This window comes from Helianthus annuus, chromosome 3 (genome assembly GCF_002127325.2).
Source record: "Helianthus annuus cultivar XRQ/B chromosome 3, HanXRQr2.0-SUNRISE, whole genome shotgun sequence".
Taxonomy (NCBI): domain Eukaryota; kingdom Viridiplantae; phylum Streptophyta; class Magnoliopsida; order Asterales; family Asteraceae; genus Helianthus; species Helianthus annuus.
In genome coordinates this window covers 15,827,195-15,844,087 of record NC_035435.2, presented here as the reverse complement: position 1 = coordinate 15,844,087, position 16,893 = coordinate 15,827,195, and the positions used below count along the sequence as shown (strand labels likewise).

Genomic DNA, 16,893 nt, shown 5'->3' with positions numbered 1-16,893 from the left:
TGGGTATAAATACCAACACTTTGTCATTTGCAAGACCAAGAGAGTGTAAGAGTTTGAGAGGAGGTTTGAGACCTCACCGGGAGAGATCACCACTTGGTCTCTCCCCGGATGTATACTCCTTTGGTATTAGTTCGATTTTCATGTAATCGGGCCGACTTGTAATGTTTTACTACCGGATTAATACAAAGTTGTTTGTTTATCATCTCTAATCTCTTCCGTCTATGAACATAATCACGAAAATCACGGTTTCGATCCCGAAACAGGGACCTACAATTGGTATCAGAGCCATGGTGCCCGATTTAGTAAATCTAACCGTTTACTAAATCACATGTGCTCTAGATTTGTGCTTTTTGTTCAAGATGTAAAAAAGGTGAAAATCAAGAAAAACTCAGATCTGGACCCGAATATTCAGATCTGTGCTGAAACGAGTGTTGGGTTTTATGTTTTTCACCTAAATATTCATGTAATCATCATCAAAAATTGTATACAAAGTGTTTCATCAAATCTGCAAATTTACACAGTCGCTGTGTTCTTGATGTTCTTGGTGTCTTCATACTTCGAAAGATCATATGATTTCGAAAGGTCATCCCAACTGATTTCGAAAGGTCATCTTTCTGTTTCGAAGGGTCATCCCAACTGATTTCGAAGGGTCATCCCAACTGACTTCGAAGGTTCATCTTAAGGTTCTCGAAGGGTCATCCTTTCTTGTCGAAGGATCCAGTTCGAAAGATCAACTATTCTGACTTCGAAAGATCATCCTAATCTTCAACAACTTCGAAAGATTGAACAGATTTCGAAGGATATTAAGGTGCTCGAAAGATGGTAAGCTTCATATTTCGAAGGATGATGTTTGGACATCGAAAGATTGAACAGTTGTTTCGAAGGATCCAGAAGAAGACTTGAAAGTCTGATGTTTGGCTGATGTTTTTGACTACTGTACAAGGAAGATGTAGACACAAGGCAGGTGATATTAGCGGCTGGGGAAACAAAAGGTTCAAGGGTTTTGAGTTCACATGGGCTGGGATGTCTATTGGACCTACAAAGCACAAGGCACATGGTTTACTATTATCTCTGGGCCCACTTGTTTGTTTGCAGCAAAGACAAACACGGTAGCCCATATTTTCCTTGTACAAAGAACAAGTCAACTGATGGATCAAGTGAATAGAAGAAAAAGTCTTAAAAGTTTATTTGGGGGCCCTAGAATTTTGATCATTTTGGGCCAGAGGTACAAGATCTTATTTGTGAGCCAAGAATTTTTTATGCGATTTGCAAGGTTTGGTCGGGTGTTAGCAAAGATTATTTGAACCGGGCTTCCAAATCTCAACATAAAATTCGTACGAATTTGGGAGTGCGCGGGATGATGCGGCATGATGAAAACAAGAGATGATGAATACTTGATTTTTGAAAATGTGGGGTAGTCACGGTTACCGATGCAAATGGCAAAAATGGTGACGCGACTATTATGGGCCAAAAACAACACGGTATGTTCGCTTCCGCACGTCAATATTTATGATTGTTACCGGTTATTCGTAAATGTTCGAAAGCATTTTGTTTATTGTCATATTCTCGCATTTGAAAACGAACGTATGAACCTAGAACGTCAATACCGGTCCTAACGAGTTCACAAAGTCTTTGGAGGGATACAAGTCGGATCCTACGGGGTACTAGGCGAAATTTCTTTATCAACTAGAATATGCAACGAAGAAATATTTTTGTTTATTGTCATATTCTCGCATTTGGTAACGAATGAATGAACCTAGAATGTCAATACCGGTCCTAACGAGTTCACAAAGTCTTTGGAGGGATACAAGTCGGATCATACGGGGTACTAGGGGACGTTCTTATTCAACTAGAATATGCAAAGAAGAAAGTCGTTTTCGTGAATTTTCGGAACCGAGAACATTCAATAAAGATTGATGAGAGTTCCGCTCAGTGGAGGGAATTGGTGAACATTTGAAGATAAATGCTACTCAGTGGAGAGAATTTGTTATGTGAAATTGACGAAAGTTTTCTTTGAAGTGGAAAGAATCTGTTAAGGTTTAGAGATTTTACCAAAGAAATGGGGGGATAAAAAATTTTCATATGTTGAATTTCTTCGGTAAATTTCTAAACGCAATCATAGGTGGTAGAGTTTGTGATTTTCTGGTGATACAAACGGTTCTGCGTGGAATGTTTTGCACAGACACATATTTGAGGATTTTAATTAATTCTCCAGCCAGCGGGAAGAGTTTTGCACGGAAACATACAGGTATCTAAAGTCGACAGTAGTTTCAAAGCGCTGTTTACTGAAGACCTGGGGAATCTTTATGGAAGTTGATATTTCAAGGCTGAAGACCTGCAGGATTCGGTTTTGGGTTTGATGTTTCTTTGGGATTTTACAGGGATCTGGGGGTAACTCAATTCGTTGAGTTTGCAAACGATGTACTTGGTCAAGCTGACTTTCTGAGTACTGATGCTGAAGATCCGTAGTGCATTACGTGGTCAACTTCACAAAGGCGAGACAATGAGATCTGGATGTAGTTCAACTAAGCGTGCCGTTTGGTTGAGCTTGCAAGGGATACACTTGGTCTAGCTGACTTTCCTGAGTGTTGATGCTGAAGATTAAAGTGCATTACTTGGTCGATTCCACAAAGACGGTTTATAGAAGACAGTTTACCAGAAATCTCTATCAATGTAGTATGCTTGAAGATCAAGACTTGATGCAGTTTTTAAAGAATGGAACCCTTATCAAATGCCGGTTGGAGTATTGGAAGATCAGCGGAAGATCGGTCAATTGAGCCTTTTGAGGAAATTGCACAACACCCAACACGGATGCGCGTACTTTGAGGGGGAAATATTATACAAGGAGCATCAAGATACTACTTACCTGGATCATCGGTCAAGGGGGAATTTGTTAACACAGAGAAGATGAATACGAATACTTGACTGAAGATCGATTGCAGTTGCATTTTCAGCATTCGACAACAACGGACAAGGGGGAATTTGTTGATGCAGATTTTGTGTCCGATGCTTGTCGAATAGATTAGTTATTATTGTACGCTGAATTTGTAATAGTTAGTGAAACGGTCAAACAAACGTGTATAGACCCGCTCGTTTGAAGTGGTCAAACGAGAGGGTTATTTGGTTGACCGTGTGGGTTTTGCTAGACAAATTATGGTTGTATAATGTTTGGTGTCGAAGGATAAGGGATCGAAGGATTGTGTATATCCTTCGATGAGCTCGAAAGATATCCATCGATAGATGAAGATGGACCTCGAAGGATATGTCATCCTTCGAGGTATGTGTGTATCTTTCGATAGCTGGATGATCGACAGATGATCTATCGATCAGTCAGTTAGATCCTTCGACCATACAACCTGTGTTGGGTATAAATACCAACACTTTGTCAGTTGCAAGACCAAGAGAGTGTAAGAGTTTGAGAGGAGGTTTGAGACCTCACCGGGAGAGATCACCACTTGGTCTCTCCCCGGATGTATACTCCTTTGGTATTAGTTCGATTTTCATGTAATCGGGCCGACTTGTAATGTTTTACTACCAGATTAATACAAAGTTGTTTGTTTATCATCTCTAATATCTTCCGTCTATGAACATAATCACGAAAATCACGGTTTCGATCCCGAAACAGGGACCTACAAATTATCAAAGGGACACGACGGTTGAAGGACGATCCCGTTTCAACGCCATATTTTAACCGCTAACATCTCTTATATATATATATATATATATATATATATATATATATATATATATATATATATATATATATATATATGTAATAACCGGCAAATATGTTCGGTATCAAGACAATTTATTTCCTTAGAATTGTCCAAACTGTTTCTCCTCTGTTTTCTCTCATTCATACTCTGTTATTGTGTTTGATCATTATACACAATGCAAACCAATTCATCGAATATGGGTGATGCTTCCGTTGATATGAAACTGAATATCCAACAAATTACACTAAAATTGACCACATTTTCTTTCTTCTTTTAATCAAATGATAGTTTTTATACCTTTAACATTATATTTTCTCTCTCCTCTACTCATAATCATTTCAAAATGTATTAAAAAATTATAGAGGGCGAACAGTGTCCCTCAAATATGAAAATACAGATGAGCAGTAATATATTCCTTCTCCTACACTCACAACAACTTACAACTACTTTTTATAATGTAAAACCACCTTTTATAAACCAAAAAACACCTTCACAAAATTTGGTGGAAGGGATGTGAATGCTCTTAGAAGTTAGAAAATGATTTATTTTTAATTTACATTATATGTGTTCCTTTTTAATTTAGTTGTCATTCTTAATTTGTAAATATTACCACGTTACAGGTGAAAAACTTCGCATACATGAAGATTCCACTCCATTCTATAAGGTTGGCCACAAATGATTTTGCGGATGAATGCGTCATTAAGTCACACACAGATTTTATGGTCTACAAAGCAGAGCTAGACAATTTTGATAGGAAAACTGTGTTGGCAATAGATGGGGAGAACAAAGGTATACTGCCAAAAAAGAAAGTAAACATTAAACTATTCATCAAACAGACATACGAGAGCATAACAAGCTTCTTTAAAGAATTTGAAATGCTTAGTAGTTGTGAGCATCCCAACCTGGTCTCTCTTCTAGGCTTTTGCGATGAAAATTCTAAGAGGATTCTTGTTTTGGAGTGGCCTTTTTGAGGAACCCTCAGTGGTTATTTAAAAAGCACGAGCAACAGGACTAATTTTACTTGGGAGAAACGAATACGTATTTCCCTTGATATTGCACATGGGTTGAAGTACCTTCACAACAGCATGGAGAACAAAGCATACATGAGACATCAGCGTATACATAGTGCACATGTTTTATTGGATGAGAAGTGGACTGCAAAGATAGCTAGCTTTTGGCTTTTCAAATTCGATTCATGTCGTACTACATTTTTCCGGGATGAAAGCCTTGTTGAAGACGACATTCCTTCGCTTGGAGTAATTTTATTTGAGATCCTTACTGGGAGGTTGGCCTTTGATCCGGTATACAAGATAGAAAGTGTCGAAGGTCTTAAATCGGTCGCACGAAGACACTTCAATGAAGGAACGCTAAAGAATATTGCAGATCCTAACTTATTGGAAGAAGCTCAAGAATGGAGTTATACTCTCAAAAAAGGACCCAATCAAGATTCTTTTGACACATTTTCCAAAATCACATATCAATGTTTGGAAAAAACTCCAAGCAAGCGTCCTACATTGGAAGATGTCATCGAGTCCCTTGAGGAAGCGTTACACTTCCAAGTAAGTAAATATTGTATATGTTATAAATAGTTCTTTTTATCGTCAACAATCTTTATTACTGTATTTTAAAGGAATCGAAGGCATTATGGTTGTAGATAACTGCAAGTACAACTAGGCTGAAGTTAAGGAATAAATCTTCTAATTAATGATGCAAACCACATAGTGACTTGGTCAATCATGGCACACTTTAACAATATAATGAGAAAATAAACAAAAAATCGGTAGCTAGGCATGTAAGGGTGAACACTTTAGCTAGCTTTTCCATATTGTTATTTATCCACGCCATTATGTAGAGTCCTAACAAGTTTTGCTAGCTTTTCCATAGTCTTAGTTAATATTGTATAGCTTTGTTATTTATCCACGCCATTATGTAGAGTCCTAACAAGTTTTAGTTAATAGTGTAATTCAGGATGCATACATACATTAATTCCAGTTTGGCTCAACACCCGGAACCATGCAAACGTCAGGAAACGTGCGTATCTGAGCTTGTTTATAATTTTGTACACTCTTAAACTGTATTAATATGCTTAAAAAGGGTGTATAATCGACTTTTCCTAGTAGTTTCAATTTAAATGTCTAGACATTAGACTTTGAACTTCAATAAACTATCTATATTTTGGGCATAGTTTCTTAAGATCAACAAAGTATAAAGGACAAATTTCAATACTTTGATTCGTTTTCATCTATTCTTTCATGCATGGATTACAACACTTTCTTTTTCAGGTGCCCTTCGAACACTTGAGGATTCCACTTAATGTTATACTCTTGGCCACAAACAATTTTGACGAAAAATATCTTCTTGGGTCAGGCGGATACGGTGAAGTGTATAAAGCAGAGCTCAATGATTTTAATATTAAAAGTTCCTTGGCAACAAAACTGAAGAGTGAAGATGGACATCCTAAACTGCCCAACACTGTGGCTATAAAGCGCATCTTCCATAGAGAAGATAGTCAAGGAAAAGAAGGGTTCCTTGCCGAACTTGAAGTGCTTAGTAAATGTGAGCATCGTAATATAGTCTCTCTTCTAGGATTTTGTGTTGAAGGTAGTGAAATGCTTCTTGTCTATGAGCATGTTTCTAATGGAAGTTTGGATGATTATTTGGGAAGCATAGATAAGATGGTTAATCTTACTTGGACACAACGTCTAAAAATCTGCATTGAGATAGCCGAAGGATTGAACTACCTGCACACAACAATGGAAGACAAAAAAAGGATAATTCATCGTGATATAAAAAGCGACAATATTCTATTGGGCGAGAATTGGGAGGCCAAGATTGCTGACTTTGGGCTCTCTAAGATTCAGCTGAATCAACACGATAGCACCATCAACACAAATCATATTGCAGGCACAAATGTTTACTTGGATCCAGAATATGCTAAGACATGTAAGTTAAAAATAGTGTCAGATATTTACTCGTTTGGAGTTGTTTTATTTGAGATCTTCTCAGGGAAGCTGGCCTATGATTCCAATTTCATGAAGGAAAATGAAAAGGGGCTTGCACCTGTCATACGAAGACACTTCAAAAAGGGAACACTAAAGGAAATGTTAGATCCGGAAATACTGGAAAATGCTTTTGAACTCGGTTTTACTGGAAAAGTAGGACCTGATCATGATTCTTTGAAAGAATTTTTAAAAATTGCATATCCATGTATAGCAAAAATTCAAGCCCATCGTCCTCAAACAACTGAAGTTGTCATCAAGGGACTTAAGTCATCATTAGCCTTCCAAGTAAGTCAATTTAATATAATACAGTTTTGTTTACCATTAGGGTTGTAAACGAGCCAAGCCGGGTTGGCTCACCCTCAAAGTTACACGAGCTGGTTTCACTTGTTTATATATCTTAACAAACTGAAATATTAAGCGAGTCTCAAGTTTTTTTAACAACCCTACTAACCATAGCCTTGGTAGCTAGTGCATGTCCTCATTTGACTAATCTAAAAATATGTTAAGTTTATGACAATGCTAGTTCAGAAACCTAAGCACGTTCTATAACTTTTAGAGGATAACTTGTCTATCAGACCATTGGGTGTGGTTTGGTTATTCTTCAAAGAGACTACCCGTCACGTAGGTGGCACCTCACCATGTTGTCAATGATAATCAGAGATAATAAAAAGGGACTGAATTTTATTGATATATTTCTTCCGTACAAAACATAAAAGAAGCCTTTATTTATAGGCTTTACAAGAAGAATAAAAAGGAAAGGCTTTGATAAATATGGAGATGATCTAGAGGAATCCATAATTATTTCTAAATTATTTTTTCCTTTTCTAACACTCCCCCTCAAGTTGAATTGTGGGATTGCCACGATTCAACTTGGATTGGTTTTGATTTTGGGTTTTGATTATGTCTGGTTTTTTTTTTTTTTTTTTTTTTTTTTTTTGGTTTGGCTACCGTCTTCTTGACATGGTAGTTTGAGCTATTAAGTTACCGCATTTCGACATGGTAACTTTTTGTTTGATTTGAGCTACCGCCTTTCGACATGGCAGCCTATTTTGGGTTTTGATTTCCCCTCAAGTTGAAAAAATTTAACTTGGCCATTTGGGTCTTGGCATTTTGTTTGGGTTTGGGTTTTTGGTTTTTGGGTTTTTTTTGAGGTTTTTTTTTTTTTTTTTTTTTTTGGGTTTTGGTTTTGGGTTTTGATTTTGGATTTTTTTATATTTTTTTTTGAGCAGAAACGTTGATGTTTTTTTTGATATTTTCTTTTATTTAAAAAAAAAAAGGAATCCTTCTTGTGACCCCTTCGATCATGACAGGGAGCAATCTTTTGACCTGAGTTTCTTATGAACACACAAGAAGTTAACCTCTGCCTTGCTAACAACATCTGCACGAACCCGGATTCTTGAGTTTCTTATGAAAGCAACAAGCCTTTTTGAACTTTTGACGCGAACCCCAATGTGCCATGTTTTGTAGTAGCCAGGAGGGTGTAGGGCCCACCACAGAAACTCTTTAGAGTAATTAAGCATGAACATGTTTTCATCATCTTCCACATAATTGTTTGAGAGGAGGTTATAAACCTCAGCACATGTGTCTTCAGAGTTGATATCACAGGTGACCCAGTCATAGAGATTTGGAAGGTTATAGGGCTCTTGTTTGACTTCAGAGATCGGGGTTGGAGGTTCAATAGGGCCTCCGGGTAAGCTTGTATCATTTAGATCCTTAAACTGCCCAACGGGTTGTGTTTCCCAAAATTTGTGCCTTTGTGAAAGAGTGAGTGTGTCTTGAACCTCTCTTGACAACTCCTCCTCGATCTCCAAAGGCGAAGGGTTTTGATCTTTGGTATCATCTTTCACTGAAGCATTTTCTGCCATTGCCAATCTAACCCGGAGTGACATATTACGGCAGCCGACCAGCAACGCCCTAGTGGATGGATGTGTTGTGACGGCAACTACTGGTGTGACTGGCCGGAGATGGAGTTTCCGGTGATGGTGACGGCAACTGCTAATGTTGGTGGCTGCTGCTGTTGTTGTTTTTGATACGGATTCGAGGTAAAGGAAACGGCAGGTTTGATGTTTGATTTTGGTTTTGGTTTTTTCTGGTTTGGGTTTGATTTTGTTGAGATAGGTTGAATGATTTTGGTTTTGGTTTGAGATTGACGAACAGAGTTTTCAAGGATCATAACTCTGCTCTGATAATCAGAGATAATAAAAAGGGACTGAATTTTATTGATATATTTCTTCCGTACAAAACATAAAAGAAGCCTTTATTTATAGGTTTTACAAGAAGAATAAAAAGGAAAGGCTTTGATAAATATGGAGATGATCTAGAGGAATCCATAATTTTCTCTACATTATTTTTTTCCTTTTCTAACACACCAAGGGTGGAGGACCATCCCCTTGGGGACTACCCAAGGGTGTGGAGGATAGTCCTCCCTCCCTTTTTTTATAATTATTTTGTTTTATTTAATTAAATAAATTAAAAAAACTCTATCTCTCTCTATTTAAATGGCCCACCATCAACAATCAGCCAATCAAATGCCTCGTCCCTTCCGTCTTCTTGCCGCCGTTTGCGACGTGACGAGCCCCAAGGGGGCGGTGTGCGACGTGGGGAACGATCCGAGACGGGGAGGGGACGACCCCCACACCCCATCCCATGGTCTCATGAGTAATTATTTATGTGTAGCTTTTATTTTCATAACTATACTTGCAAAATTAACGTTTGTAGTTGGTTATATAATTGTTTAAATTCACATAATGTGTAATTGAAATTATGTGGATTTCATGCACAAATGGTATGCACGTACCTCTATTCATTTTTAGGACATATATATAACCAATACACTTCGACTTTAATGTAGGAACAACATGCCAAAACCCTCAGGCTTTCACTTAGAGACATAAAAACAGGCGTAGATAACTTCAATGGTGACCGATGCATTATGAGAGGAGGATATGGGATGCTTTACAATGGGAAAATTCAATATCATAATAGACATAAGAAAGTTGTTGTAAAGCGGTTTAGTCCCGATCGGTATTTAAACGGTGTGTGGTTTTCATCGGAACATGGTTTTTTGAAAGAGTTTGAAGTTCTTTTCAAGTATAAACACGAGAACATCATCGGTATTGTAGGCTATTGTAAAGAAATGAATGAAAAAATCATTGTTTACGAGAATGCCTCTAAAGGAAGTCTGGATAGGTATTTGAATGATACTAGTATTACATGGACCGAACGTCTTAAGATATGCATTGGTATTGCAAATGGTTTGAAGTTCCTTCACGGAGGTGATATAGAGGAAGATGTGGTGATACATAGAGACATAAAAAGTTCCAACATTCTACTAACCAAGAATTGGAAAGCAAAAATTAGCGGTTTTGAGCTTGCCTTAACACATCCAACAAATGAGGTAGTTAAGTATGTCATGAACCATGTTGTAGGCTCACCAGGCTATTGTGACCCAATGTATTGGGAAACACATATACTAACCAAAGAATCCGATATGTATTCATTTGGTGTGGTTTTGTTTGAAATTTTGTGCGGGAGATTGGCATGTCCAAAGGACTTCAAAAATAGCAGTCAGTTTTTAGACATTTTGGTTAAACGTCACTTTCAAGTAGCACGTCTTGATGATATAGTGTTTGAGGGCATAAGGGAGCAAATTGCGCCAAAGTCATTGAGTACATTTCGAAGAATTGCATTTCAGTGCTTAAATGAGGAGAGAAAAGAACGACCCACGGCTAGTCAGGTGATGGTACAACTTCTAAAGGCTTTGGAATTTCAAGTAAGTTTATTTGTTAACATGTAAGTAAAGCATTAGTTGAATATGCAAATCAAAAGGTATCAAGAGATGAAAAGACAGAAAAAGTATATACAGTTTTAAATAGTATCAAATAATAGTTTTAGGACATGGAATATAATCCAAGAAACTTTGCTCATAGTAAATGAGGATGATAATTATCTGAACCAATTTTCTGTTCTATTTTTATTTTCACAAGTGAATATTTTTTGTAAACTTAGATTAAAATGTAAAAATGGTAATATAACGGTTTCTAAACTTAGATTTGTGATGCATTGAGCTACAGCATATAGTTCTTTAATTAACATGCAGGAGGCTTATGAAATACTAGAGGGGTCCAAATTGCAAAGTAACTACAAAGCAATACTTCGGTTTTCAGAGTCTCCTGAGATTTACTCCGCAATGGCGAAAAGGTATATTAACGACATCATCTCTAAGGGAATCCTCCTTGAAGAGGACAAACGGGTACTTAATTCTTTCTCATATATATTCAACGAATCTTTTTCTGTTGGTTCAGGCCCCTTCAAACTCATACTCCAACTCACTCACAAACCAGATGAAAATGTGAAGAGGATATAAATATTCGAAGGTGGATACACAGAAGATAAAAATGAGGGGTACTTTTAATATTCACAAAACAATGAGGCTATATATAGCCTTTAAAAGAAACAAACTTAACCCTAAAAAAAGAAACTAAACTAACTACTAATATACATGGAGGTAAATATGCCAATAAAATAGAGGAAACAAACCCTTGACCTATTGACCTATGTTGTCAAATGCGCAAGACGCACTCAAGGCTTAAAGACCTCCCCCAGAGCCTAGGCCCAAGGCGTAAAAAAAGCGAGAGCTTTTATAAGTAAGGCGCCATAATAAAAAAAATATATATGATAGGCATAAAATGAATAGTTTTACACTATATATACAAATATAATATAATATAATAGAAGAGAAATCATAATATCTTTTTAAAAAATATATAATAATATCAATAATAATTAATATTTTTAAAATATATCAGTATTTGTAACAAATAAAACAATTTTAAGATATTTAATTGGGCCATTAGTCTATTTAATGAAATAGGTTACTTATTTAAACTAAAGACTGACCCAACCCAGTCTACAATCAACAAAAGCAGCCCATCTATTTTATTAAATTAGGTTTTCTATCAAAAAGGGCAGCCGACACCAGTCCACCACGTTGCTGGTGTCGACCATGATCTTGAGTGTAAATCAGGTTCTCCTCTTCCCTTCAAGAAGTTGCTAAACAAGGTTCCTCTCCACCTACCTTCTATATTGTTCCGTTTCAGGCTGTTTTTATGGTTTTAGAGTGGATTGTTGCGCCTGCGCCAAGCTCCAGACTGTGCCTGAGTGCGTTTTTTGAAAAAAGACGCAGATCTGCGCCTAGCTCTCCACCAGGCGGTTTAGCTGCGCCTAGGCGCGCCCTAGCTCTCGCTTTTGACAACATAGCTATTGACCCATTATTACTTTACGTGACACGATCATACAATAATAAAAACATGACAAATGAACCAAACAACTCCAAACCCACGTAGCTCCAGTTTGCAACAACTCCAACAAAGATCCGTATTCATTTCGGTTCAACTTCTACTAGCCGATAAACCCAGCTTAGAACCCGTGAATCTGCGACTGGTGTGAACAAACCCGAGTAGACCCAACATTTTCTACTTTTTCTAGTATGGAATCCACAAACACGATCGTTAAGTTTGGGCGTTTGGCGCATATATTATTTCACTTGTTTTTGTTTATATCAATAAGAATATTTGTTTTAAAAAGATTTTCACCCTAGAATTCATGTTCAACCACAATTGTGTTGCTGGACAACCTAAAAATCTATAGTTAACGTCAAAATGTAATATTATTTTTTTATACCTTTGCTAACATATATGGATTATTTAGTTACTTATATCTGTCTTTTTAGGAGATAATTCGAGTCCTCCAGCAACCAACTTATGATGTTGAACAATAAATCCATTTCATGCGGAAGGATGATGATAGATATTATTTAAACTTTGTGATGTCAACGACTATTAACACACATCACATTCGAGAAGAAGACATCTATGCATAAGTCTAATACACTCAATCAGGTAAACGTGGCTTCTTCTTTCTTTTTTAATGTAACATCCCTGTTGGATCAAACTTGTGGATTGTGATTAAAATAGGTACTGAATTGAAGAAAAAAAGGCTGTGATTTCTGCTTGAAAGTTATGTACCATTCATTCATATATTCGTTCTAGGGCTGTACACTACATAGAAAAATAAAACATTTGCACCTATTACTAACCTGTTACTTTGAGTAACAAATAAACTACCCATGACTTATTATAAACACAAATACATTTGCCTTATATCAAGATGTAGCTGCTGACCCGCTCCAACTCCATAGCCCAACTTGACCCATCTAGATTAAACAACAATCCCAACCCGGAAAGAACAAAATAAGTATATTATATAAATCCAAATTTACCATCTGCGTCTACAGTAAATGTTTTTGAAAGCCAATAATCGAAGCATCCCGAGTTCGAGTACTACAAGACATTTATGATTTCTGTTTTAGTAGTTTAGATTGTTAATGGGTTGAGCAATTGTCCAAGTCTTTTATTTTCTGTTTGGGTCGTAGGCCAACAAACTCTTATGTCGATTGGTCCAAGAACTTTAGTTAGAAGTCCATTAGGTTTGTTAGTTTGTTAGATGGAGTGGTGCGTGTATGCATAACTGCATGGTAGTTATTCTTGGACCAGTGCGAGTATACATCACGTCCCCAAGAAACACAATGCTTCATCTTCTTTAAATAGGGTTTTAATTTCCAGTCTTGTAATCCAACTGTTGAACATACGGTTTCACTATTTTCGAAGTTATCAAGTTCTATATTCATATCCAGTTAGTATTTTCATTGTTGCAAGTTATTTGAATTCATTATGTATTGGTGTGAAGCATGTGGTGATTATCAAGAGGCATGTTATCATCCCTCTAGTCCTCGATCATGGTCTTGGGGGCCCTGCAACTTTGATACCATTGAAATCAGAACCCAAGGTTCAAGTTCAATCAAGATCAAGGAAGAGGGCTGCGGAGATCCTAGGAGGGAAAGCAAGAATAAATTGGTCGGCACCGATTCTGAACTAGGGAAAGTGCATCCACGGCAGCGACAAGGGCAAAACGATCACGCCCAGGGGAAGCCATCCTCATGTTCTTGGAAGTCGCCAATAAGCAAGTTTCCCAAGAAGATGACTCCCAAGAAATTCTTCAAGAAGTTACGCCTCAAAAGTAACACATGGGTGGGAAGACCACGGAAGGCCAGGATCCATTGTTTCACATGCAAGAAATATGGTCACATTGCTTCCATATGCCCAAGTGAGTATATCAATCTTAGTCGTTTACCGGAAAATAACGATTATTTAGTAAAGGATACTTGCGAAGGGGAGTGGGAAGCAATTTGGGTGGTAGATCCCACGTTCAAAACTCACATGAGGGTAACCATGTTCAAAGTGTTCAAAAGGCACTTTCGGATTTTAACAAATGAGAAACGGAAGGAGTTCTCATTCATCCATCGTATTGGAGAAAGTAGGGTTCCGGTTGATGGAAAGAATAAAACAATTCCTTGTTTGAATTATGTGCCTAGTATGAAGCGCAACGTTCTAAGTTTAGAACAATTATTATACCAAGGAATTGAAGTGGTTACATCGAGTGATTCGTGTACATTGAAAAGGATGTTTGGTGATAGAGTAAAACGTGTGGACGTGTTGAAAACAAATCCGAGGAGGATTTGGAACAAGAATATCTAGATAAGTTCTAAGAGAACTTAGATGCTGAAAACGGGTACAAAGGAGAAATTGCAAGAGTACGTCGAAGATTTTTATGAGAAAGAATTTGAGTTGAAAGGCAAAAGAATAGGGAGAAATTTCGTGAATGCACATCCGGTGCAAAGAAAAACCAAATAGTTTATTCCAAGAAAGATAAAATCAGGTTCATGATGTATCTAGAAGGTTTGGAAGATAAACCACTTGAGTCACGAGACACATTACGCGAAAAGGCGTTGGTACTTTCACAAGATGACGAAGAAGTCATTGAGAATGACTTGATAATTAAAAGTTGCCTAGATTTGACTGGGTTGATAATGATGCATAAAGAATTGGTTCAACGAAAAAGATGTAAACTTGATCATGCTCTACCAAGTGGTGAATGATCAAGCTGGTTTTAAGAAGGTTATTGAAGATGATGCTTAGAGTGAGGTTGCGGTGCAATGCGGGTTTGATTGTGATGATGCCCAAGACATGAAAACGTATGTGAGGTATGTTGATATTTTGGAATAGTATTTCCAAGTTATGCAGAACAAACGAATGAAGAACAAGAAGGATGGGAACAACAATCAAGAAGCTGGACCAAGCAACACAAAAGAAGGTGCAAGCGTGAAGATAGAAGAAAATGATGATGAACCGGACTTGGTGACTATCCTAGAGGTCATCAGAAAGAACGATGGGTAGCAAGTATGAAGTCTCGAATAAAAGATGCTTCGATTAGGGAGGAGAATGAAAGCCAATAATCGAAGCATCCCGATTTCGAGTTCTACAAGACGTTTATGATTTCTATTTTAGTAGTTGTTGTCTAGTGTAGAACAAACACAGTGATTGGGTTGAATTGTATTGATATTGTATTGTTCAAGAAACTAGGGTTACAAGAGAGGTGTTTATATAGGACACCACTTTACACACAAGCCCCTATACAATCTATTTTTCTCCTTTCCGACACTCCCCCTCAAGTTGAGTAGTGGGGTCACAAACACTCAACTTGCTCAAACAGCTACTAAACGCGTTTCCGTTGACTACCTTTGTGAGAATATCTGCGAGTTGATCTTTCGATGCTATATACGGGAGCTCTATGATGCCTTCCTCTAACTTCTCCTTGATGAAGTGTCGATCTACCTCCACATGTTTTGTTCGATCATGTTGGACTGGATTTTCTGAGATCTGTATAGCAGCTTTATTGTCGCATATGATTTTGGTTGCTGTAGTAGGAAGAAAACCAATCTCAGTTAGGAGCTTGCGAATCCACAGAACCTCTGCTAAGCCACGAGCAACCCCACGGAATTCAGCTTCTGCACTAGATAGGGCGACTACTTTTTGTTTCTTACTTCTCTAGGTAACTAGATTTCCTCCAACCATGGTGAAGTATCCTGAGGTTGACCTTCTTGTTCCTTTATCCCCTGCCCAGTCGGCGTCTGTGTAAGCTTGGATCTCTAAGTGCCCATTTGATTTAAACAGAATACCATGACCTGCTGTTCCCTTGAGATACCTGATGATTCTTAATACTGCTTCCATATGGCTTGCTTGGGGTTGGTGCATAAACTGACTCACCACTCCTACTGCATAAGCTATATCTGGACAAGTGTGGGAGAGGTATATCAGTTTTCCCACCATTCGTTGATATCTCTCCTTATCTGCTAGATCTGCTCCATCTTCCATGTGTAAGCCATGATTGACCATCATTGGGGTGTCCGCCGGTCTACACTCAACCATTCCGGTTTCCGCTAGCAGATCAAGAACATATTTCCTTTGACAGATAAAAATCCCATGTTTAGATCTCAGAACTTCAATTCCAAGAAAGTACTTCAATCTTCCCAGATCTTTCATCTCGAATTCTGAAAACAGTTTATCTCTTAACATTGACATTTCCTCTTCATCGTTTCCCGTGAGAATCATGTCATCAACATAGATAATTAAGCATGTCACAAGACTGCCTCTACGTTTCAAAAATAGGGTATGATATGAGTTGCTTTGTTTGAAGCCATATTTTTTCATCGCAAGGGTAAACCTCCCAAACCAAGCTCTAGGAGACTGTTTAAGCCCATACAGAGATTTCTTCAACCGACACGTTTCTCCATCTTTGAAATTCTCATTGAATCCTGGTGGAGCGTCCATATAGACCTCCTCGTTTAGTTCCCCGTGAAGAAAGGCATTTTTTACATCAAATTGATGAAGAGGCCAACCTTTATTGGCAGCTATAGAAAACAGGACTCTGATCGTATCAATTTTGGCTACTGGGGAGAAGGTTTCAGAGTAATCGATTCCATAAGTCTGAGTGTAACCTTTTGCAACCAGCCGAGCTTTGTATCGTTCAATCGTTCCATCGGGTCTGTGTTTGACCGAAAACACCCACCGACATCCCACTGGTTTCTTTCCTGGTGGGAGAGTGCATTTCTCCCACGTGTTATTCTTCTTGAGAGCTTCCATTTCGGTCTCCATATCCTTTTTCCATTCTTCAGAACTCAATGCTTCCTGTGTTGTAGATGGCATTTGTTCAGAGCACAAGGCAGCTGTAAATGCTTTAGCTTCTTTAGACAAATTTCCAGTGGCAATGTTCGCCAC

The 16,893-nt window shown here is 37.8% G+C and overlaps 3 protein-coding genes across 3 annotated transcripts; 2 read left to right on the top strand and 1 right to left on the bottom strand.

The window, feature by feature from the left end:
- Window positions 1–4,801: 4,801 nt before the first annotated feature.
- On the top strand, window positions 4,802–7,956 carry LOC110931249 (receptor-like protein kinase ANXUR2). Its single transcript, XM_022174650.1, has 3 exons — window positions 4,802–5,275; window positions 5,999–7,003; window positions 7,948–7,956. Exons 1-3 carry the CDS (start codon window positions 4,802–4,804, stop codon window positions 7,954–7,956), a joined length of 1,488 nt encoding a protein of 495 aa, XP_022030342.1.
- A 63-nt stretch (window positions 7,957–8,019) lies between these two features.
- On the bottom strand, window positions 8,020–8,583 carry LOC110931248 (glycylpeptide N-tetradecanoyltransferase 1). The gene has a single exon (XM_022174649.1). The coding sequence runs from the start codon at window positions 8,581–8,583 to the stop codon at window positions 8,020–8,022; it is 564 nt and encodes a 187-aa protein (XP_022030341.1).
- A 99-nt stretch (window positions 8,584–8,682) lies between these two features.
- On the top strand, window positions 8,683–15,012 carry LOC110927542 (receptor-like protein kinase HERK 1). The gene is made up of 5 exons (XM_035987968.1): window positions 8,683–8,718; window positions 9,570–10,490; window positions 10,818–10,970; window positions 14,659–14,733; window positions 14,842–15,012. Exons 1-5 carry the CDS (start codon window positions 8,683–8,685, stop codon window positions 15,010–15,012), a joined length of 1,356 nt encoding a protein of 451 aa, XP_035843861.1.
- The last annotated feature ends 1,881 nt before the right edge of the window (window positions 15,013–16,893 follow it).

Coding starts and splice junctions, on each gene's coding strand:
- LOC110931248 (XM_022174649.1), bottom strand. CDS start 8,583: ATGGCAGAAAATGCTTCAGTGAAAGATGATACCAAAGATCAAAACCCT.
- LOC110927542 (XM_035987968.1), top strand. CDS start 8,683: ATGGAGTTTCCGGTGATGGTGACGGCAACTGCTAAT. Junction 10,971..14,658: donor TCCTTGAAGAGGACAAACGG/GTACTTAATTCT, acceptor TGATGCATAAAG/AATTGGTTCAACGAAAAAGA. Junction 14,734..14,841: donor ATCAAGCTGGTTTTAAGAAG/GTTATTGAAGAT, acceptor ATTTTGGAATAG/TATTTCCAAGTTATGCAGAA.
- LOC110931249 (XM_022174650.1), top strand. CDS start 4,802: ATGGAGAACAAAGCATACATGAGACATCAGCGTATACATAGTGCACAT. Junction 5,276..5,998: donor AGGAAGCGTTACACTTCCAA/GTAAGTAAATAT, acceptor TTTCTTTTTCAG/GTGCCCTTCGAACACTTGAG.